The following is a 23,961-nucleotide window of genomic DNA, read 5'->3' as shown; positions in this document are numbered from 1 at the left end:
CAAATATTTTGCACAGAGTTTCAAGCCTGGTCCGCCCTGAGTCCTTTGAATAGCTACTAGATCGCCTTCGCCATAAATATTTGGTTTCTTCCGCTTCCGATTATAAGTTTGTTTATTTTCGGCTTGCATCTTCAAAATCGCATCACGTGCTTCTTCTCGTATTTGATCACGTTTTTCTTGAAAGGAATTGACATTTTCCGCTTCCAAAATTTCTTTTATTTGTGGATCTTCCTTCAGCCTCATTCGTGTTCCGAATAGAAGATCGAACGGCGTCTTTCCTGTGCTTCGGCTTGGCATTTGATTTAGATATTGTTGAGCACGTGTAACAAATTTATACCACTGCGTCGAGTGAGGTATAGACAGCTTGGTTAACAATGGAATTAACGTGCGGTTTAGGCGTTCGATTTGTCCATTGCCTCTTGGTACGCCAGTAACGATGGCGATGTGCTCAATACCTTCGTCCTTACAATAAGATTCAAAATCATGGGATGTGAAGGCTGTCCCCTGGTCGGATACTATTCGTCTGGGATTTCCAAAGATGGCGGACTGCTCCATTAGATGATTTAGAACTTCTGTTGTCGTGGTACTCTTCGTTGGGTAGAGCCATACGAACTTTGTAAAAGCGTCTATCACTGCAAGTATGTACTGATATTTCTTCTGCGTGGACGGCATCGGTCCTAGGTGATCTATGTGGTAGGTATCTAGCGGGGCTTCCTTATCAATTTGGTGGAGCCACCCTTCTTGTTTGCCGGTTTTCTTCATAGCCATAATGCACGTAAGGCAGTTCCGAATTACTTTGTCGACCTTTGAATGCATATTCTTCATCCAATAATCAGATTTCAACAGTTGCTCTGTCTTTGCAGTTCCGAAATGACCGCGCTCGTGAACATGACGAATTACAGAGATCTGCATCAACTTGGGTACAACGATGGGAGTATCGTCATCATTCTTTTTGCATAGCAGTCCATTTATCATCACAAATTCGTCTGTTTTCTGTTTTTCCACTTGTTTTCTGATACTTTTCAATTCTTCATCTTCCAGTTGATTATGACGGAGTCTTGCCAGCATGCTGTCTTCGCATTCTTCTATTATCATTGATGTTGGCAACGGATATCGGCTCAATGCATCTACGTGCCGCATATTTTTTCCAGGGCGATGTATAATTGTATATCTGAAATCTTCAAGGAAAAACGCCCATCTTGCGACTTGCGCACAGATGTCCCTTTTCTTCATCGTCTGTGTGAACGCCTTGCAATCAGTTACAATGGTAAATGAGATTCCGATAAGATATACTCTGAACTTCTTTAATGCTTTAACAACGGCTAATACTTCTAATTTATAACTATCGTACTTTGATTCGGCCGGTGTAGTCCTGCCACTCGCATAATATACCGGGTGGAACATACGATCTTCGCTGTCACGCTGCATTAATATCGCGCCGAAACCAAGAGCAGATGCATCGGTGTGTAATTCTGTCTCTGCTGTGGGACAATATAAATGTAGGACAGGCCTACTACTCAGAGCTTCTTTCAACTGATCAAACGCGTGCTCCTGTTCTTCTCTGAATTTAAATTCTACCCCGCCTTTCAACAAATCGGTGAGAGGTCGCGCTATATACGAGTATTGCGGTATGTATTTCCGATAGAACCCTGTAAGTCCCAAAAAACTTTGTAAAGAACGCACATTTGTCGGCTTCGGAAAATGTTTTATGGCATTAGTTTTCTCTTCGGCGGGTGAAACTTTACCGTCTTCTATCACGTGCCCTAAATAATTTACTTTCGAATCTAATAATTGACATTTTTTCCAATTTACTGACAATCCGTGCTCGGCCGCCGTCTTTAATACCATCTTAAGCCGCGCTAGTCCACCCCGTACATCAAGCGAAGGCACGATTAAATCGTCCATATAGATTGCAACTATCCCTTCTTTCGTTAAATCACGGAAAACAGCATTCACATATTTTTGAAAATACGCCGGAGACGTACAAAGGCCAAATGGCATTTTTAAAAACTCATAGTGTCCATTAGGGACAACGAATGCGGTGTATTTGCGACTATTTTCCTCGATTGCCACGTGAAAAAAACCGTTTTTTAGATCTAAAGTACTATAAATCTTTGCGCCTTGTAACAAGTCAAGTTGATCCTCAATCAACGGCAAAGGATATCGGTTCTTAACTATTTTTTCATTTAGTTTCCGGTAGTCTACGCAGATTCTTACCCTGCCGTCCTTTTTTCGCACAAGTACGATCGGGCTCGCGTAATCTGAACACGACGGCTGTATAACTTCTTCGTCTAGCCACATACGAATTTGCGAATCTACCTCGGCTTTTTCTGCTGCGGATAATCTGCGCGCGTTTTGTGTAACCGGTATATCGTCTTTTACTACTATCGACATTTTAATGCCTACTTCCCTTTCTTTTTTCGGCTCATAATTTTCCATTAATTGCTCGACTTCTTTTCTAATCCCTTCGTCTTTAATATGTGACAATTCTAATTTATCGTCTTGTACAATATCAATTTTATAAACTTCCGATACTTCCGCGACATCCTCTACGACCTTAGAAACGCTTACTACGCCTTTTTTAATACACACTTCAACAGTATTCAGAAAATCAGATCCTACAAGTATACCGTGTGGCAGTGTTCCGTCACGCACAAGATGTACGGTAATATCGTAAACTTCCGCGTCAATACCGATTTTCAAGTGCATGTCTCCTAACGTTACGATCTCGCCCGAACCTGCCCCGCGGAATCTTATCGTACGGTTACTCAAAGTCGGCGAACCAATTTTTTTATACTGTTCTTCGGAAATTAAACTAATATCACTGCCGGAATCGATTATCGCATTCAGCTTTGTATTATTGATAACAACGTCTTTTCGGCATTTTCCGGAGTTGTACTGTACCACGTTACAACTCTTTTTTTTTCTCTACGCTTGCACTTTCCGGACATTTTGACGCTATGTGGCCGTATTTATTGCATGCAAAACATTTCGCGCCTTGTCCTTTCGAGGGACACGCGGCACTCAAATGACTGTTGTCGCCGCAATTATAACAACGCTTCACTTCCCTTTTTTCCACGTTCGCGACCGGTTTCTTTTTGTTATCGTATGCTTTTGACTTCGACTTACCGAACATTTCCACATAAACATCGAATTTGTCCTTTAACTCACGCATGTTTTTTGCACCGTATAAAACAGATTTGCGATATCCCTCGTCGTCGACGCCGTCGATAATATATTGGATGGTCGCTTTTGTTTCGACATCGGCTCGTGCGGCTATTTCCATCATCTTGTAGCAATATTCGTGATAGGATTCATCTGTCCTTTTCTTTCTTCGTTGCAGCTCCTTGTGCACCGCTCGACTGTCTACCTTCAGTGCGAATTCTTGCTTTAAGGCGACCTTCATTGTTTTCCACGTCTTCCCGCAGTCGTCCGTTTTCATAAACAAACGAGCGGATCCTCGTAACAGTCTTTTCGCGTAAATGGTTTTTTGCATTGCATTCCATTCGCACAGCTTAGCCAGATCTTCAAATTCTTTGATCCACGATTTTATATTTTTCCCGTCGTCTCCACTGAAAGTATCAATTGACTCTTCGACGTCTTTAAAAGTAGGTACAAACTTCGTTCGTCCTCGTGCTTCGTCTTCCTCGGCGCCATTATTGTTGTTGCCTCGTTCGTCGTCACTCTCGTCGCTGGATACGTCGTCATTGCTGCTTTCGTCTTGTTGATTTTCCAGGACCAGAGCCGCCTTTAATCGTGTTACCAGATCGATCTTGTTGCCCGCTACCTTGAGCTTGCGTTTTTTAAGCTCTTCTTTTAACTGGACTATCGTCATATTGTCGGTCTGTAGCACGTCGTTTACGTCGTCATTTCGTTCTGCGTCGTTGTTCTCTGCCATGTCTCCTTCAACTTCTTTTGTCTTGATTTCTCGTTCGCCTCGATCCCGGCTGAGCCCCCAATTGTAGGATTTGATTTTCTATATCCCGGGTGTATAGGATGAAAATGATCGAGGAATATACGTATGAATATAGATATATTTTAGAACAGTAAAACAAGACACGTTATCACCGGTCCGTACAATGTCTCTCCGCTCTCGTCTACGCATACACTCACACTGCCTGTTCCTCTCTTCGCTCGCTCCCCTCCCCGCCTCGCTCGCCATCCATCTATCTCTCTCGTGATCGGTACCTCGCGATCGTCTCGCGCTTAACGCTCCCTAGTTTACGCGCGCAATCCAACAAAAGAAACAAGATGTATATAACCAACTTAACACAATATATATATATAGCTAACTTAATCCTACATATATGTTAAAAAATATTATATATATATATATATATATATATATATATATACACAGGGTGTCCCAGAATTGATAGTAAAAAAAATAGGCATATTCTACAAGTCAAAATAAGGTAAAATTGTCCTATAAACATATGTCCGGAAACGCACCCCCTCTAAGCTACAGCCCCTCAAAGTTTCCCCAAAAAACTTGAATTTTCCGTATATTGTCTAAACTTGGACTTAGAATTTTATGAAAATTGGTACATACACATTTCTTTATGCGTTTTATTCATTTTTATTGTCAAAAATTTAACCAATGAAATAATCGTTTTTGAGATAATCTACATAGTTCGCGCAAAACTTGCCCGTAGATTGAGCCGTAGGGTACAGATACAGGTGTCTTTATTGTTAAGTCGATTATTTCAAAAACGGTTTGTTGTATGAAAAAAATCAAAGAGTCAAAAAATGCTTATTTTTATATTTTCCGTCATAAACTGTAATGTATTTCAAATTTATTGCATCCACACATAAGTTTTGTCATATTGAAAAGTAACCCCCCCCCCCCCCTAAAACCCCCTTCGAAATTTTGTTAGAAAATTTTTGACAATAAAAATAAATAAAACGCATAAAGAAATGTGTATGTACCAATTTTCATAAAATTCTAAGTCCAAGTTTAGACAATATACGGAAAATTCAAGTTTTTTGGGGAAACTTTGGGGGGCTGTAGCTCAGAGGGGGTGCGTTTCCGGACATATGTTTATAGAACAATTTTACCTTATTTTGACTTGTAGAATATGCCTATTTTTTTTACTATCAATTCTGGGACACCCTGTATATACATATATATATATATATATATATATATATATAGGGTGAGTCACCTAAAGCCGGCTACCCAAATAACTTTCTCATTTTTTATTGTAGAAACAAATGTTTCAAATAAAAGTTGTAGGGTTTCAAAAAATCTATTTATTGGCTCTATGAGTTTGACCTTGAATGGCATTGCCAAAGTCAGAACAAGGTCACTTTAATTTTTTTTAATGGAACACTCCTTTTCTTATTACATATTCTTGTAGCTTATTTCGAAAGCTTTCCAAAACACTGCATAATTTTTATTTTTCATTAAGTAGTTTCCAAATTATAAGGGTTGAAATAATTTCTTAACTTTACTTAAACTAATTTAGGTAGGGTTTAACAGTTTATACCAGTAAATTTTTCCTAAACAGAATTACTCGCGATTTTATTCATTCATATTTATACTTCATGTTACAACTGTTCAAAATAATGACCGTCCACAGCAAGACACTGTCTATAACGTTCACCCACTGAGTGTGTTACACGTTTAAGTGTGTCCTGGTCAATTGCAGCACAAGCTCGTTGTATTTGTTTTTTCATGTTTTCTTTAGTAGTTGGTGCCTCACGATACACATCTTCTTTTAATTTGCCTCATAAAAAGAAATCTAACGGTGTCAAGTCCGGTGATCATGGTGGCCGTTTATGATTTTCCATTTGTCCAATCCAACGATTTTCAAATTTCTATTTAAAATGACAGTTACAGCAAGTGCAGAATGTGTTGGACAATCATCATGTTGGTATCATAAGATCTGCCGAACATTTAATGGGACATCTTCTAATAATATGGGTAGTACCTCCGTCAAAAATCTTTCGTATTTTTCAAAATTCAATGTTCCATCGATGAAATGTGGACTAATGATTCAATTATCAACAATTTCGCACCAAACATTAACTGACCAAGGTCTTTGTTTATTAATTTCTCTTAACCATCGTGGATTATCCATGGACCAATAGTGTAAATTTTGTAAATTGACTTGACCATGGTTAGTGAATAATGCTTCGTCAGTAAATAGAATCATTTTGAAGAACGTGTCATTGTTTTGAAGTTTCCTGATTCCCCACTCACAGAATTGTACACGGTTTTCAAAATCTGTACCATGTAATTTTTGATGGAGAGAAACATAAAAAGGGTGGAATTTATTACGATATAAGATCCGTACAATACTGCTTTGACTAATACCGCTTTCGCGTTCGAGCTGTCTTGTACTTGCATGTAGATTTAAGGCAACTGCTGCTAAAACATTAATTGTATTCATTTCATTTATTGTCTTCTTAGCTCTTATCCGCTGTTTTTTATTCACACTGCCGGTTTCTCTAAATATTTTTATTACTTCTGTGGGCATTTTTTTATAAACTCTCATAAGAGAGATAGAGAGACTTTGATTGACAATGAAATTATCTGATCTCCGTGTTTTGTTTGTCGACCTCTTACCGGGTATTATTTATTTTCAAACGCGTTCTGAGCGATCCTTTGTCTATCTGAGAAACCGAAAACACATCTCTGCTCGATAAACGAAGGTAACGCTGATTGGTCCGATATTTCGGGTGGGAAGGTTTTTAACACCGGATATATATATGCCGACTTTTGGGAATCGAGACGCTTCTTCTCTTGAACATCTGAACAGACGCTTCTTCTCTTGAACTCGGAACGGACGGCGAAATTGTAACACACAGCTCGGAAGGATTGAAATCGTTCACGGCACGACTTGAAGATGTATAAGTCTCGCAATAAACAATATACATATACATATTTAACGTTGGAATATATATTCAGCCTTGGTCTATCCTGACAATACAATCTCCCGATCGAGATCCTGAAAAACCCCTCTCGCCTACAACATCAGAAGTGGGATCGTGGTCCGCCCTGGCGTCAGAGGAGCCTTGAGATCTGACAAAAGAGTCGTTCGAAATGGAACCGGGAAACGAGATGACCGTATTCGATTCAAAACACGCTCTTCGTCAACGAGGACTGACCACGAGTGGAACAAAAGCCGAATTAATAAAGCGGTTGAACGAATATAATCCAAACGTGTGGAGAGAATTAGAAGAGGCACGGGGAAATGCGCGGCGTGAGGTTTGCTCGAGTCCTGGATGTTCGCGTCAAGTTGCGGAGGACGGCGGAATATTGGCGGCGGGCGAAGCGGCACGTGCGTCGGAGGACAAGAGCTTCGCGGCATTGAACCTGGAGGAACGCGTCGTCGTGATGAGGCAGGAGTTGGAGATATTGAGGCGTGAAAAAGAATGTTGGCGGAGAGAGCAGGAGTTGATGCGGCGGGAATTAGAAATTACGCGAGGGTCCCTCGCAGTGGGAAGCAACGCGGCATCGGAGGGCAGCGTTACATCGTTGACAGCAGGCGGCGTTAGAAACATTAGAAAACTGCTGCCCGAATTTGACGGATCTGAAAATACTTTTTGGAGATGGAAGCAGCAACTTCAATTATTGAAGCACACTTATAATTTGGACGAGAATGCTACACGGATATTAATCAGTTCGAGATTGAAAGGACGTGCCCTCTCTTGGTTCTACTCAAGAGCCGAGTACCTTGTACTGAGCATGGAAAAATTGCTTAAAGAAATGGAGCCTACGTCCGGGCAAGCTGGCAATGAGGAGGGAATTCGAATCGCGAATTTGGAGGGCTGGTGAATCATTTTGTGATTATTATCATGACAAAATGATCCTAGCTAACAGAGTTCCGATCGCAGGCGACGAAATCCTAGACTATATCATCGAGGGCGTATCGGATCAACAATTAAGAAACCAGGCGCGTATGCTGAATTGTCGAGGAGGGATTAATCTACTCAAGGCGTTCGAGAAGATTCAACCTGATGGAAGAAAGGCGAGTGATACCAGGATAAACAAGGATGGGCTGAAGACCACCGGCAGCAGGAGGATTGAGGCGCCGGCGGCTGGAGGAGCGAGAAAGTGTCACCGGTGTCATGAGGTGGGGCACCTTGCGGCCCAGTGCAAAAAAGTGCCAAATAAAAGGACGTGTTTTGTGTGCGGGTCGACGGAGCATTTTGCGAGAGAATGCCCGAAACGAAATCAGGCTTCGACGTCGGAGACGGCGAGAGACTTTGCGCGCGCCGCCATGACGAGTGTGGTGCACCCAGTAGATCTCCCGAAGCCCTATATGATGCGCGTGAAAATTACGCCCCTGAACGCGAAAGATAAATACGTGTATGTGGTAGATGCGATGATTGATTCGGGGTCACCGATTAGCCTTGTGCGTGGCGATGTGATTCCGTGTGAATCACATTTTTCTAATGTAAGCGAGCGATCGTTCTGCGGCATTAACGGGTCACGATTGAAAATTGACGGTACTTTTCTCGAACAATTGGAGGTTAGCGGCGTGCGAGTCGAGATAAGGTTTCACGTAGTACCGGATAGTACAATGGCGTTCGATATTCTCCTTAGAAGAGATTTTTTAAACTGTTCGCAATTGCATGTTACGTTCGGAGAAACATTTAAAATCGAGAGCGCCGAAGAGACGCGCGCGATTAACGCATTAATGCACATCGACTGCGATAACAATTCTGTTCACGCGTGTGATGAGCTGAGAATTAATCCGGCGATCGGAGAGGATGCGTCGGCACGAATTAAAGAAGTATATAAATCATGTTATCTCGAAAAAATGCGAGTAGATGAAAATACGTCAGATGTCGAGATGATAATCGCGCTCAAGCATGAACAGCCTATAAGCTCGCGGCCGCGTCGATTGTCATTTGCAGATAAAGAGTTATTGCGTGAAATCTTGGATGATTTAATAAGTAGAGCGGTTATACGTCCAAGTAATTCTCCGTACGCGAGTCCAATTGTTCTGCTTAGAAAAAAAGACGGCGGTTGTCGATTGTGTATGAATTATCAAGAGCTTAATAAAATTACCGTGCGTGATAACTTCCCAACGGAGTTAATCGACGATAATATCGATCGCCTACAAGGCAAAGTATATTTCACGATCCTCGATCTCAAGGACGATTTTCATCATGTGAAAATGCATGAATTGTCCGTGAAATATACATCGTTCGTAACACCTCTCGGGCAATTCGAATATTTACGAATGCCATTCGGTCTAGCTAATGCTCCGAGGGTTTTTTAGCGTTACATACACACGGTTTTTGATTTGTTGATCCGCGAAAATAAAATAATAATTTATCTGGATGACCTACTAATAGCGACGAAAGATGTGGATGAGCACATCAAAATTTTGTCTAGAGTATTTGAGATAGCTGGTAGGAGTCAGTTAAAATTTAAACTCAATAAATGTCACTTTGCTCAGACGGATATTAAATATTTAGGTTATTGCGTGAGCCGGCACGGTATCAGGCCGAGCGACAAAAATATTGCTTCTGTTGTTGATTACCCGGTGCCGCGAAACGCCAAGGACGTACAACGTTTTGTCGGACTGGCTAGTTATTTTCGCCGGTTTATTCCTTATTTATCTCTGTTAGCAAAACCATTGTACGATTCTATAAGAAAGAATGCGATATTTAAATTCAAATTTCACGAAAATGCGGCGTTCGAAACGCTTAAACGTCATTTATCGAGTAAGCCGGTGCTTGCAATTTATGCACCCCAGGCGGAGACTGAGTTGCACTGTGACGCCAGTGCTAGCGGGTTCGGCGGTATACTGCTCCAAAGACAAAGCGACAATTTGTGGCGTCCGATCTCTTTTTGGAGCCAGCGAACCACACCCGTCAAATCGGAGTATCACAGCTTCGAACTCGAGTGCCTCGCGGTAGTATACGCGCTAAAGAGATTCCATATATATCTTGTTGGACGAAAATTCAGGATTATTACGGATTGTGATAGTTTCCGGTTAACTCTCAATAAAAAAGACGTTAATCCTCGGATTTCACGGTGGGCATTATTTTTGCAAAATTATAACTATGAGATCGTTCATCGTCCGGGGAGGCGAATGGGCCACGTCAATGCACTAAGTCCCTGCCATAGTGTACTCGTGCTTGAAGGCAGTACATTTGAGAAAACTTTATCTGTTTGTCAAGACCGCGACGAAGCGATTTGGGAGATGCAGAGAAAACTCGAAAAACATGACGTAAAATATTATGAATTGAGAGACGGGTTAGTGTACCGCATTCACGAAGTTTATAAGACTTTATCCCTGCCAAACCACGAATACGGAGGAAATAGTAAAGCACCTCAGCGAGTATTTTTGATCTTACAGCAGACTGAGTCGTTTGATATCCGACCGAGGAACATGTTTCACGTCCGAAACATTGCGAATACTTGAAGGCCCTAGCGATCGAACATGTATTGACGGCCGTAAGAACGCCAAGGGCGAACGGGCAGGCCGAGCGGTTTAATGAAATAATAACGCCCATGTTGGCAAAACTTAGTGAAACGCCGTCTAAATGGGATCGCGTATTAGACCAAGTAGAATTTTCTATTAACAATACTATTTGTAGAGCGACAGGCGAGACCCCCGCTCGTTTGTTATTTGGTCTTGGGCAAAGGGGTAAATTAAATGATTCTCTGCGAGAAATATTAGACAAAGATACCGAGCGAAATCTTGACTTACTTCGTGATAAGGCGTGCGAAAAGATATGCGAAGCGCAGAGGAAGGGCGCCGAGCGATATAATTTGCGCAGAAAAGCGGCCCGTAATTATAGCGTTGGCGATTACGTTGAAATACGTAATGTAGAAACGGCAGCCGGAATAAATAGAAAACTAATACCAAAATATAAAGGCCCGTATATCGTGAAAAAAATTCTGGATGGCGATCGTTACATCATCGCCGACGTCGACGGGTTCCAGCTAACGCAGCGGCCTTATGCAGGAATACTAGCACCGGATCAAATGCGCCCGTATATACGTGCATGATTATGTATGATTTTGTAAAGGAATTTTATTTATATTGTGTTTTGTAATTTGATAATAACGTTGACCGGGACGGTCAAAAAGTCAGGAATGGCCGAGCTGTGGGCATTTTCTTATAAACTCTCATAAGAGAGATAGAGAGACTTTGATTGACAATGAGATTATCTGATCTCCGTGTTTTGTTTGTCGACCTCTTACCGGGTATTATTTATTTTCGAACGCGTTCTGAGCGATCCTTTGTCTATCTGAGAAACCGAAAACACATCTCTGCTCGATAAACGAAGGTAACGCTGATTGGTCCGATATTTCGGGTGGGAAGATTTTTAACACCGGATATATATATGCCGACTTTTGGGAATCGAGATGCCTCTTCTCTTGAACATTTGAACAGACGCTTCTTCTCTTGAACTCGGAACGGACGGCGAAATTGTAACACACAGCTCGAAAGGATTGAAATCGTTCACGGCACGACTTGAAGATGTATAAGTCTCGCAATAAACAATATACATATACATATTTAACGTTGGAATATATATTCAGCCTTGGTCTATCCTGACAATACAATCTCCCGATCGAGATCCTGAAAAACCCCTCTCGCCTACACTTCAGAAAAAGTAGAACGCGATGGACAAGTGCGATCAGGAAATTTGTTTCTGTATATGCGTCCCGCGTACATTGATCACTTTCATCATAAATAAAAATCATGTCAATTTTCTCTTTTTTTGAGTAAGAAGGTATAATAGAAAAGCAAAAATAATTCTTTTCACTGTTACAATTCAGACTAGCACAGTGTAAGGCACATCGGAGACTACATGCGGATTGTTTACATTAGGCACTCAAAATCACATTTCATATAAGAGTTTGTTTACATTTTATGTACAATACAAAGTCAATGTACGAGGAAAACTACGCACGTACAGAAATATATTTCCTGATTGTACTTGTCCATCGCGTTGTACTTTTTCTGAAGTGATAGAAATATTTAAAGAAACTGGCAGCGTGGATAAAAAAACAGCGGATAAGAGCTAAGAGGACAACAAATAAAAGGAGTGAAATTAATGTCTTAACCCAGATCATAACATTTCAGTTTGATTGAATAGATAAGAGCTAAGAGAACAACAAATAAAAGGAGTGAAATTAATGTCTTAACCCAGATCATAACATTTCAGTTTGATTGAATGGATAAAACCGCGAGTATTCTGTTAGGGAAAAGTTTACTGCTGTAAAGACAACACCAATTGATTCCTATTATTTTGTGCATAAAATTATTAAGGTAAAGTCATCGTAAAATGAATATTTTTTAAGATACTTTATGCCTCATAACTCGGAAACTGCTTAAAGAAAAATAAAAATTATGCAGTGTTTTAGAAAGCTCTCGAAATAAACTACAAGAATATGTAATAAGAAAAGAAGTGTTCCATTTAAAAAAATCAAAGTGATCTAGTTCTGACTTTGGCAATGCCACTCAAGGTCAAACTCATAGCGCAAATAAATAGATCTTTTGAAACCCTACAACTTTTATTTAAAATATTGGTTTCTATAATAAAAAATAAGGAAGTTATTCGGGTGGTCGGCCTTAAGTGACTCATGTATATATATATATATATATATATATATATATATATATATATATATATATATATTAGAAAGAAATATTTTTATTGGTTCTCAATATTAAAAATATAAATATGATGTTTTTTTTTTTTTAAATCGGCCAACAGAGCCAAAGCACGAAAAATTAATTATTCGAAACTGTATCTCTTGGTTTGAAAAAAACATATTTATATTCTTAATATTGAGAGCCGATAAAAATATTTCTTTCTGATTTTATTCACGCCTTGGCCTAATCACGGCGTTATTTACTAACATCTACTAAAAGGCAAATGAAAAATATAGGATCGAAAGGGTCTGAATAGCTTGGGGGCCGAGGGGGGCCACGCGTCCCCGGCGGACCGGCACTGCCGGTCCGGCCGGGGCGCCTGGGTCCCCCTCTGTGAGGACGTAAAGCGTGGGGCTCTTTCACCGGGAGCCAGGGGGCACCCGGGGGGAGGGCAACGCCGTCCACGGAAGAGGGTTCCTCTCCTTCAGAGAGGAGCCCTCTGGTGAAGGCTCCCCCAGTGGAACGCCAAACCGGATCATCCTCTAGGGGATCTGGGGGTCGCGACCACCGTGGGGGCGGGGGGCGATGGCTCGAGCGGGTGCTCTCGAGCCATGGCCCCGCCCCCCAAACTCTTTGGGAGGGTGCGGCGTAGGGTCTGTGTCGCCCTGCGCCGCAACCGGGACGAAAACCGCGCAGTCATTGACTGCGCGGTCGGGGAGAGGTCTTGGCCGCAAGGCTGAGGCAGCTCCCCGGAGATGGCTTGGCGGGGGGGGGGCGGCGAGACGGCATGGGATTCCAGCATCCTCGCTGTCCCCTATCCAACGCCCGAGGTGGACACCCGCTGGGGTTTTAGTGCGGTAGGTCTTGGGCCCCCTGGTCGAACCATTCGTGGCTCGATTAAGGGGAACAAGAAGTCCTACATAACCCTCACCCCTACCCGGGAGTGTACGGTACCATGATGGTTTCCCCAGCGACAAAAAAGAAAAAAAGGGTCTGAATAGCTTAGTTGGTAAGAGCAGTCGCCCGGAAAGTGAAAGACGCGGGTTCGATTCCCGCTTCAGCGACTTTTCGGACCTATATTTTTCGCGCCTATTTTTCCATATGTAAGTTTCGAGATTAATTTATATATGGAACTTAGTGATCTCAAACCAAAAGATACAGTTCCGAATAATTAATTTTTCGTGCTTTGGCTCTGTTGACCGATTAAAAAAAAACATTAAATATATATATATATATATATATATATATGTATATATATATGTTATATATGTTTAATATTATATATATATATTATATATATATTAAAAAACATTATATCGAAAAATGTATTGTAGAAGGAAGTTTAAACCGAAAAATGTAATGTAGCTCTCGGAGACTTTTTTGCAGATCGTTAAAATTTTGAAATTTTTAATACATTTTTCGTTTTTATTCTCCCAATTTTAGAAGGATACAACTTGGAAGGAAAATATTTTTGGATCCATGTTTATATAAAATGTTTTTTATTTTTACCTCTAAAGTATGCTCTTAAAATCTGTGACATAGTTTAGAAAATGTACTTTTTCAGATTTTCTTTCAGAAATCTTGTACTTTTTCATACATGTATTTTATCATGTTCAAGAGCGGCCGATACATTCGCAAATTATGTAAATTTTTTAAGATTATCATTATAAAATATTCGGTGCGGCGAACGGTCGTTTGTTGTTCTTTGCGCTGTATTTTTGTCCTCGTCAACTTTGTTGTTGTGTCAAAGTTATAGGTTAATAGCTAATAGAGCTAAGTGCTTATTGTTTCGTAAATATTCTAAATAAAAATTTGACAACTCGAAAATAATCAGGTAGACCGGCGTAAACACGCGCGCGAAGGCAGGACAACGACTTCCCTTTTTTCTGGTCTTTCGATTAGCTGTTCGCGCGTGTTTTTCCCGGGGCAAAACATCGAGACAAGACGTCGTGCGCGTGCGCGGCAAAAATAAAGAATCCTTTAAATAAAAAGCCAGAGTATCCACTAACTGCGCAAAACGTTTGCGAACGTTTGTGAACGTTACGAGCGCTTGTAAAACTAATAATAATATTATAATAATATAATAATAATGTAGTATCGGGACTCCTCTATAACGCGTAAGTGGGTGATGCGGAGAAGTTTGGGCAGAGGGCCTAGGTAGCTTAATGGTTAGAGCAGTCGCCCGGAAAGCGGAAGGTTCCGGGTTCGAGTCCCGGTCTAGTCACCCAAAGGCCCGATTCTTTTTCGCGGATCCTACTATAATATAATATAATAAAAATATATAATTTTGTAAGCGTTTGTGACGTTCACAAACATTTGCAAACATCTTGCGCGGTTGATAGATACCCGGCTTAAGGTCCCGAAGCGTCCACGCCAGATTTCTTGTTTTTCACCAAAACATGCACAAATCGTTTTCGGACAATTAACCGTGCCTTTTTTGTCGCTCGCAGAACGCAGACTTACACGCCGATCGCCTTTCGCGATTATTTCGGAGTCGCTCGTTTCGTAATCACTAAATCAGATTATTTACGTTTTTGTTACGTTTTTTCTTGTATTGGTAGATTAGAATAAGTTCATTGTTTGTTTTACAAAGTCAACCGCTTTTTTTACACTTGCATCCCTTCACTTTTTCCACGCCTATTTTTTTTTATTTTCCGGAAACAAAAATCCTTAAAATTTTTTAAATGTTTTTGGGATGAAAATGAGAATAGAAATTTTCACCTCGTTTACTTTTTCACGAACCTTTTTTTTGTAAAATTTTCTATATACAATACTTACAACATTTCTGGATGTACCGAAAAAATATCCTGGATATAATGATAATGATGATTCAGAACTGCCTTCATATGCAAGAATTGCTAATTGATATATTTCTCTTTCTGCACATTCTCCAAGTCCTCGTACGTGTATCCAGTAATAACCCAAAGTTTGATTTGCACTTAAAATAAAATCAACACGTTCACCTACGCAATAAGAATAATAAATATATTTGTGTACGTAGTAAAAAAAGCAATACGCATGCACACATTCACACACCCGCGGCACATACGCGTGCACGCGCACATATGTATATAGGATGTCTATAAAATATATACCCATTCGCTATATTTCGCAGTTAAATGTATTTCGTGGTTTTTTAATAATTTTGAGCCGTTTCAAAAATATAGAGATGGGGATTTTATGGATACCTTATACATATATTGTATACATACAGGGTCTCAAAATTAGATTGACAAACTTCAAGTGGTTATAAAGGAAATGAAAACAAGCTAATTTTGTCAATAAACATTTTTGTAAATGTGTCATTTTGGTAGTAAAGTGATTTTTGAAATGAAGTGTAATAGATCTAATAAGTCTTTGTACATTAAAAATTCTTACAAAGAAGAATTTATTTTTCAATTATAAGTAATAAACATTTGTTTTAATAATTATTTGTGGTAATTGTGCATCTTAAAGGAGCTACCTCCGATTATCTTGACCTTGACATATGTTGTCAAGGTCATGACCCTGAGTACCCTCCAAAAGGTTTTAAGCGGGGTTTGTAATTAATTACAAAATGATTAACAACTAGCGTTTCGGACCGCGCTTTGTGTGGTCCTCAAAGCCTTTTTAATCAAACCGCGGAAAGCATGGTCCTCATATAGTAGCCTATATAAAACTTGGCCGATTTTCAGCTGACTCCGCCTAGCAACTCCCCTTGTCGCGCATCGTCTACAACCCGCTGGCGCCTCAGGAGCGTGTGATTTGAGAATATACATAAAATAACTTTTTTTAATTTTTTTATTGCTTTTCTCTACTCTTTTCTCCTTATTTCTTTTTCTTCTCTCTCTTCTTCTTCCCTTTCCCCCTCCTCTTCTCTCAATTTTCTTACCACTCTCTTCTCTACTCCTCCTAATAGCTTCATAAAAAATCCTCTCCACTCTTCCATCTCAATCTCCTCATTTATTCCCTTCTTCTTCCTCCTTTTCTTGTTCACTATTTCCCACACCTCTTTTTCTCTTTTTACTTCCGCCGCTTTTTTTCTACCTCTCATTCTCCTCTCTTTTCTTTCTCTCACATAGCTTCTCATATTCTCCTCTTCTTCTTCTGTACTCCTCTCCTTCTCCCCCTTCTCTCCTTTACCTCCTCAGCTCCCCCTTTATCTCCCTTTTTTCTTCTCTACATTCTTCATCCCACCATCCTCTCTTCTCCGCCTTTCCTTCTTTCACTTCTTTCTCCGTTCAACAATTCTGAGATTGTGTTCTATTGCGAACTGAACGCTGTCGTTCTTTAAGTCGCCTTATTTGTTGTGGAACTGTTTCTCGTGTTCTTTTATCTACAACTTGTAACCGTTGTTCATCGAGACATTTTATTTGTTTCTAATAGGTATACTAGGCCGGTTCTAACCCGGGGGCAATGAGGGGGGGTGAGGGGCGGGGGGGAATCGGGGGCGAGAGGGGGGTGACGTTACGCGGGGGAGGGGGTCTTATCAGTAGATAAGTTTATCTTTTGTTTATAAACATATCAGATTACCTGATAAGGGGATCATATTACCTGATAAGGGGATCATGTTACCTGATATGTTTATAAACAAGATAAGATAAGGGGATCATGTTACCTGAAAAACAAGATAAGATAAGATAAGCGGCGTCTTTGAGCGATATCTAAGTTTTCATAAACAAGATAAGATAAGCGGCGTCTTTGAGCGATATCTAAGTTTTCATAAACAAGATAAGATAAGATAAAAATTCTACGAATGGCTGCCGCCGTTTCTTAATCCAGGCTGAGCGCCGACAATTGGATATCTAAGTTTTCTCTGAAAATCCAAGATAAGATATCTATTACAGCGATATCTATTACAGCGATATCTAAATTTTCTCCGAAAATCCAAGATAAGATAAGATAATTCTGCGAATTATTAAGAACAAAAGGTTTGCCGACAATCAAGCGGGTTGATACATGATCCATACAGGTTGCGACATGTTTGCGCAGGATCTGACGTGTCAATCCGATCCGACGGGGTGAAATTTACACCAGGAAGGTAACGGGCGGCCTTATCTATGTATTTCTAAGAATTATCAGCGGGTAGATATCGCACAAATATTTCTCGCAAATTAACAATTGCATCATCATCCCACGAACAAAGGGATGATCGGGATATATAATGAGGACCGATGCAGCTGCCGGGCCATAGTACCACTGGCGAGCGCACGCTTCATTCGAGGTGCAAGAAAAAAAAGTTTAGTGTGCAAAGAAGTTTTTTTGTAATAAGTGTAAAAAAGTGAATTTTTTACAAAAATGGAGAACGTTGAGCGCGACCTGTTAGAGCGTTCTCGCCAAGTTGTTAACTTGGGCGAATATTTCGGATGGCTGCAAGAGTGCGAAGAATTTATCGAAGAGCTGGAAGAACGCAGCCGTGCCAAGCGTCCGCGTCTCTCGATTGGACATAGACAATCTCTGGTGGCGAGAATAGCGCGACTCGAGGGTGCAAAGGTGCGCTTGCAGAGACGGCATGTCGGTGAATCCATGCCTAGTGGCGGCGGATTCAGTGGCGGCGGCAATAACGCGCAAAGACTCGTTTGGCGCGAAATCGATACGGCGTTCGATAGCCGTATACTGTCCGGTGCGATAATTAACGCAGACCACATCGAACCGCGTCAGTTTTTGGAAAATGCCGCAGACATTGTAGTCGAGAACGTGGAGAATGTGCTGCAGAGACACATCAGTGTAAAAGTGAACACTGTTTTCAACGGTGAATTTGTGTCCAGTGACAAGCGTGCCAATAAAAGTATTAACACGAGAAACTTTGAACTCTTTCGCACGTCCGATGTACACGAGTGGTACGAGCGCCGCGTAATCGAGCCCACGCTAGCATCGCTAGAAAAGTTCCAGGAACGCGATAGCGGCTGGGCATTGTCGCGGATAATAGATTTGACAGTGAATGTAAATAAGTACAATTCAATGCGCGCAGGGTGCCATGTCAAATTACCGCAAAAGATTATGGCAAAGAGAGCGGTTGTTAATGTGCGATCAGCGGACAATGCGTGTTTCGCATGGTCGGTGGTGGCCGCTCTGTACCCCGCTGAAAGACATGTGGAACAAGAATCCTCCTATCCGCATTACACTACAGTGCTGAACCTCCAAAACATTGAGTTTCCAGTGACTGTGAATCAAATTAAAAAATTCGAACTTGCAAACGACATCTCCGTAAACGTGTACATCATCGAGAACGAGAACATCGTCCCGTTGCGTCTTTCGGAAAAAAAGAAGGACAGGCACGTCAATCTGCTGTACGTGGAGGACGAAAACAGCGTTGGACATTTCGCGTGTATAAAAAATCTGTCTCGCCTCGTCAGCTCACAACTGAGCAAAAAAGCTCATAAAAAATATATCTGCGATCGGTAAGTATATATTAAACTTAAATTATATTTTAATTAAATTTTCATTAAATTTTTTATTTTTTACAGATGCCTACATTATTTCGGAGCGGTGGATAAATTGCAGGCGCATATGGAAGATTGCGGGAAACTGAACAACTGCGTTATCCGGCTGCCGAGCGAGAATGACAAGTGGCTCAGCTTCGACAACTACACGAGGAAGGAGCGGCTTCCGTTTGTGGTGTACGCAGACCTCGAGTGTGTTTTAGCAAAGACCGAAGATGCCAAAAATTATCAACACCATCAAGTGTTCAGCATCGCGTACTATGTACAGTGTTCGTACGACAGTTCGTTATGCGCATACAATTCCCGCCGTAGTGTCGATTGCGTCGCATGGTTCGCCGAACAGCTTAAAAATTTAGCAATCCGCGTAAAAAATATTTTAACGACCAATGTCCCCATGATAAATTTAACGCCTGACGAGTGGTTAAAATTTCGCACCGCGACGCATTGTCACATTTGTGAAAAACCGTTTGACGAAGACGATACACGCGTCCGCGATCATTGCCACCTCACCGGGCGGTACAGGGGTCCTGCGCATTCAAATTGTAACTTAAATTACAAAGAATCATTTTGTATCCCTATAGTCTTTCACAATCTGTCCGGCTACGACGCACATTTTATTATCGAGGACATAGCCACAGCGTTCGAAGGGGAAATCGAATTACTGCCGATAACAAAGGAAAAATACATTTCATTCTCGAAGACTGTTAGATTGACACAAGATAATAATTCGAAAAATTATATCAAATTACGGTTTATCGATTCGTACAAGTTTCTCAGCGCTAGTCTCGACAAATTAGCGTCATTTTTGGATAAAGAAAAACTAAAAATTTTACATTCGGAATATCAAAATTTAACTAGTAAAAAATTATACTTTGAACTTTGCCGGGCCCGCGATTTTTACACGATTATACACGGTAGCCAAGAGTCTTTCGGCGATCGCGGAGGTAACGTCGGCGGGTCGCATACCAATCGTTCGATGCTTGCGTCCGTTGTAATCTGATACGAGGCGTGGCAGTATGTCGAACCACTTGTAAGTGCCATTCAGCGTAAACATCTTCCACATGTCGTTCTTTAGCGTGCGATTGAATCGCTCGACGACCGACGCCTTCAATACCGAATATGTCGAATAGTGATTAATGTCATGTTTTCGCATAAGTCGTTGCACATCGGCGTTGTAAAATTCCTTCCCGTTATCGGTTTGCATGTTTTTCGGACATCTCTTGCTGTCTCGAATTATCTCAGCGATTGCGTCAGCTGTCTCGCTTCCTCCTTTACTCTTGAGTGGTACAGCCCACGCATACTTGCTCAACACATCGATGACGGTGAGTATGTAGTGGTAACCTCTGTTGAAACGGGAGTACGGACGCATCTCGACAATGTCGGCTTGCCACAGATCATCGTATCCTCGCACTATGACATGCCTTCGAGGGAAATTTTTTCTCGCTGACGCGTGCAACTCGTTTACCAACTGCCTTTCTCTCCAAACTATGTTGCTCGTTGTTATTTTCACTATTCATTCTCGTTCTTTCACGTTCGTACCACGTTGTTTTGGTGTTCTTTCACGTTCGTACCACGTTGTTTCGGTGTTCTTTCACGTTCGTACCACGTTGTTTCGAAGTTCTTTCACGTTCGTACCACGTTGTTTCGGTGTTCTTTCACGTTCGTACCACGTTGTTTCGGTGTTCTTTCACGTTCGTACCACGTTGTTTCGGGGTTCTTTCACGTTGTTTCGGGGTTCTTTCACGTTGTTTCGGGGTTCGTTCACGTTGTTTCGGGGTTTGTTTACAATGTTTCGGGGTTCGTTCACGTTGTTTCGGGGTTCTTTCGAGGTTCTTTCACGTTCGTGCCACGTTGTTTCGGGGTTCTTTCGGGGTTCGTGCCACGTTGTTTCGGGGTTTTTTCACGTTGTTTCGGGGTTCGTTCACGTTGTTTCGGGGTTCGTTCACGTTGTTTCGGTGTTCTTTCACGTTGTTTCGGGGTTCTTTCACGTTGTTTCGGGGTTCTTTCACGTTGTTTCGGGGTTCGTTCACGTTGTTTCGGGGTTCGTTCACATTGTTTCGGGGTTCGTTCGGGGTTCGTGCCACGTTGTTTCGGGGTTCTTTCGCGTTCGTACCACGTTGTTTCGGGGTTCTTTCACGTTCGTACCACGTTGTTTCGGGGTTCTTTCGGGGTTCATGCCACGTTGTTTTGGGGTTCTTTCACGTTCGTACCACGTTGTTTCGGGGTTCTTTCGGGTTAGGTAGTCGTTATAGCGTTGTTCACTCCCGTCCTTGACCCATTCGAAAATCGTCTTTGACTCGTTTGCAGCCTTTCTCACAGTCGTTTCTGATCCGTTTGCAGCCGCTTTTGAATCGATCGTAACCGTCCCTGACCTGTTCGCAACCCTTACTGAGTTGGTGATAGCCTTGTATGTAACCTTTAAGGACTTGTTCGTAGCCTCGTTCGCAACCCTGTTTGACATGATCGTAACCTCGATCGTAGCGGTCGCGTTCACCACCGTTTCCAGGTCGTTCACTGCTGCTTCCGGGTCGTTCACAGCTGCTGCTTCCGAGTCGTTCATTGTTGCCACTCATTGTTGTTCGGTAGCACGCTGATCGTAGCTGTTTGTTTGCAACCACTTCTTCTAGACGTTTGTTTGATAGACGTTTCCGAGCCAACCGCTCATTAGATGTCTGAGATAGTGTTTGGCGCACGCAAAAGTTCTTTTATCGCAGTCTCCAACGCTCGTACATCCTTCTCTAACGCAGCCAGCTTCTCATCTAACTCTTTCTGTTGGACCATCAATGTTTTAAAGCACTCCTCCAGGTACAATTTGTTGACGGTATCGGTATCCGCCTTAGGTTGCGCTACACGGCGAATCTTGCGCGATCGCGCGTATAGTTGTCGGTAGCATCGTACCGTGTTTGCGCACACCTTCGTTCACGCTGCAGCGTACTCTGTCGTCGTAATTCATCACTCGTATCGTCAGAGGTTGTCGCACGAATTTCATTTTCTCACTCCCGATTTGACCTCCAACGTCCGCCTATTTATAGCTGCGCGGACTCGCGCTTTGCTCAGTATCGTCTAGAGATTGCAGCGGATGTCAACGAAAATAGGCACAGGTCTATTAAATCGTGCGATAAACGCACTTCCGGTCGAGCTTCATATTCCCGGCTATCAATTTTGCGGCCCGGGAACTCGTTTGGAAAAGCGATTGGCTAGAGGTGATCAACCCATTGGACGCGGCGTGCCGTGAACACGATATAGCGTACTCTCAGAGCAGCGAACTCACCGAGAGACACGCGGCGGATGAGGTACTCGCCGAGAAAGCGAAAACTCGCATCGTCGCGAAAAATTCGAGTCTCGGTGAGAGAGCCGCGGCCGCAGTTGTCTGGGCAGCGATGAAAGCCAAGACGAAGCTCGGCATGGGCTTGAAAACGAAAAAGAGGAAGACGAAGAGGAGGATACTTTCGGCAGCAAAACGAGGCGGATTTTTACCGATTTTACCAATGCTGGGCGCGCTCGGATCCCTGGTCGGCGGAGCGGCTGGCGTAGCAAAAGCGGTGAACGACAATAAAGCCGCGCAATGTCAGATACTACGCCACAATCGCGCCATGGAAGGCCGCGGACTGTATCTCGCCCCTTACAAATATGGACGAGGAGCGAGGAAAAAACAAACGTCAAAAAAACGTTAAAAATGCCGCAAGGTGTAACTACAAATGTGCAATTGCTACAACTTGCAAAACGTATGCACATTCCATATTTTAAAGGTGTATTTATGCGCAATAATTTACCGATAAATGGCGCGCGAGAAAATGAGAGCGGTATCGTCAATCTGGACAGCACAGACGGTCCTGGCACTCATTGGGTGGCGTATGCAAAAAGGGGAAATCGCGCAATTTATTTCGACAGTTTTGGCAATCTTCGACCACCCGAGGAATTGGTGCGATATTTAAATGTGCCGAAATTGGAATACAATTACACCTCTTATCAAACGTATAATCAGAGTATCTGTGGACAGTTGTGCTTGCAGTTTCTCCGAGATTTCTCGCCGCGAATTTAAAGACTGACATTGTGCTATTTAACTCAGTTTTGTCAACATGTCGCTAACACTAACATTGACTGGCAAGAGTAGCGTCCCCGCGGCGACCTACTTTCCGCCCATAGATTTGAGCGACGCGGACTACGAGCTCGGTCTGACGGATTTTGAAACTTATCACACTATATCGAATGTGAATTCCTTGAATAATAAATTTTACTACGGCACAGACGACGCGGAAATTACGATTCCCGAGGGATCGTACGAGCTGCAAGCGATACATGAATTTTTGAAACGCGCACTTTCCCGAAAACATAATGCTGTTAGCGATAAAGGTGTCGACGATGAAGATTACCCAATCGTGCTCCGCGCTAATTACAATACGATGAGAAGCGAGATCAAGTGTGCCTACAGAATAAACTTTAGCATGCCCAACAACATTGGATCGCTGCTGGGATTCTCGAATCGTATACTACAACCGCGAAAATGGCACAAATCGAACATGGCGATTAATATTATCAACGTGAACATTATCCGCATAGAGTGTAACGTGACCGCGGGTGCATACAGCAACGATAAACTCGTTCACACGATACACGAATTTTCACCGAGGGTACCACCAGGATATAAGATATCGGAAACGCCGGCGCAGATCATTTACCTGCCGGTCTTCGTACGGAGCATTACTGATTTAGTGTTACGCGTTACTGACCAGGAGGGACGATTGCTCGATTTTCGAGGTGAAGAGATAACAATTAGATTGCACGTACGACGGCGGGCCACCCTCGTGCGACGGGATGCTCGTGTTGAATAAAGACACGAAGAACACAATCAGACCAGCAGTAACTCATCCGCGAATATCCGATCAACTACGAAGAAGAGACTCACCTCGTCAAACGTTGCGTTTTTACAATCTTTGGGATTTGCGGTGCGCGCCATCTTAACA

General features: G+C 42.2%; 1 protein-coding gene across 1 annotated transcript; it reads left to right on the top strand.

Annotated features, from left to right (window-relative positions):
• Positions 1-17,852: 17,852 nt before the first annotated feature.
• On the top strand, positions 17,853-18,959 carry LOC146723247 (uncharacterized). The gene has a single exon (XM_085482716.1). It carries the CDS (start codon positions 17,853-17,855, stop codon positions 18,957-18,959), a length of 1,107 nt encoding a protein of 368 aa, XP_085338842.1.
• The last annotated feature ends 5,002 nt before the right edge of the window (positions 18,960-23,961 follow it).

The sequence above is a fragment of the Nylanderia fulva genome, unplaced genomic scaffold (assembly GCF_048542155.1).
Source record: "Nylanderia fulva isolate GAGA-0341 unplaced genomic scaffold, ASM4854215v1 Scaffold214, whole genome shotgun sequence".
In the NCBI taxonomy this organism is placed as follows: Eukaryota; Metazoa; Arthropoda; class Insecta; order Hymenoptera; family Formicidae; genus Nylanderia; species Nylanderia fulva.
The sequence above is the reverse complement of the archived record's forward strand: the minus strand, read 5'-3'. Positions and strand labels throughout refer to the sequence as shown.

Excerpts from the sequence above, each read along its gene's own strand:
- LOC146723247 (XM_085482716.1), top strand. The coding sequence starts at position 17,853 with ATGGAGAACGTTGAGCGCGACCTGTTAGAGCGTTCTCGCCAAGTTGTT.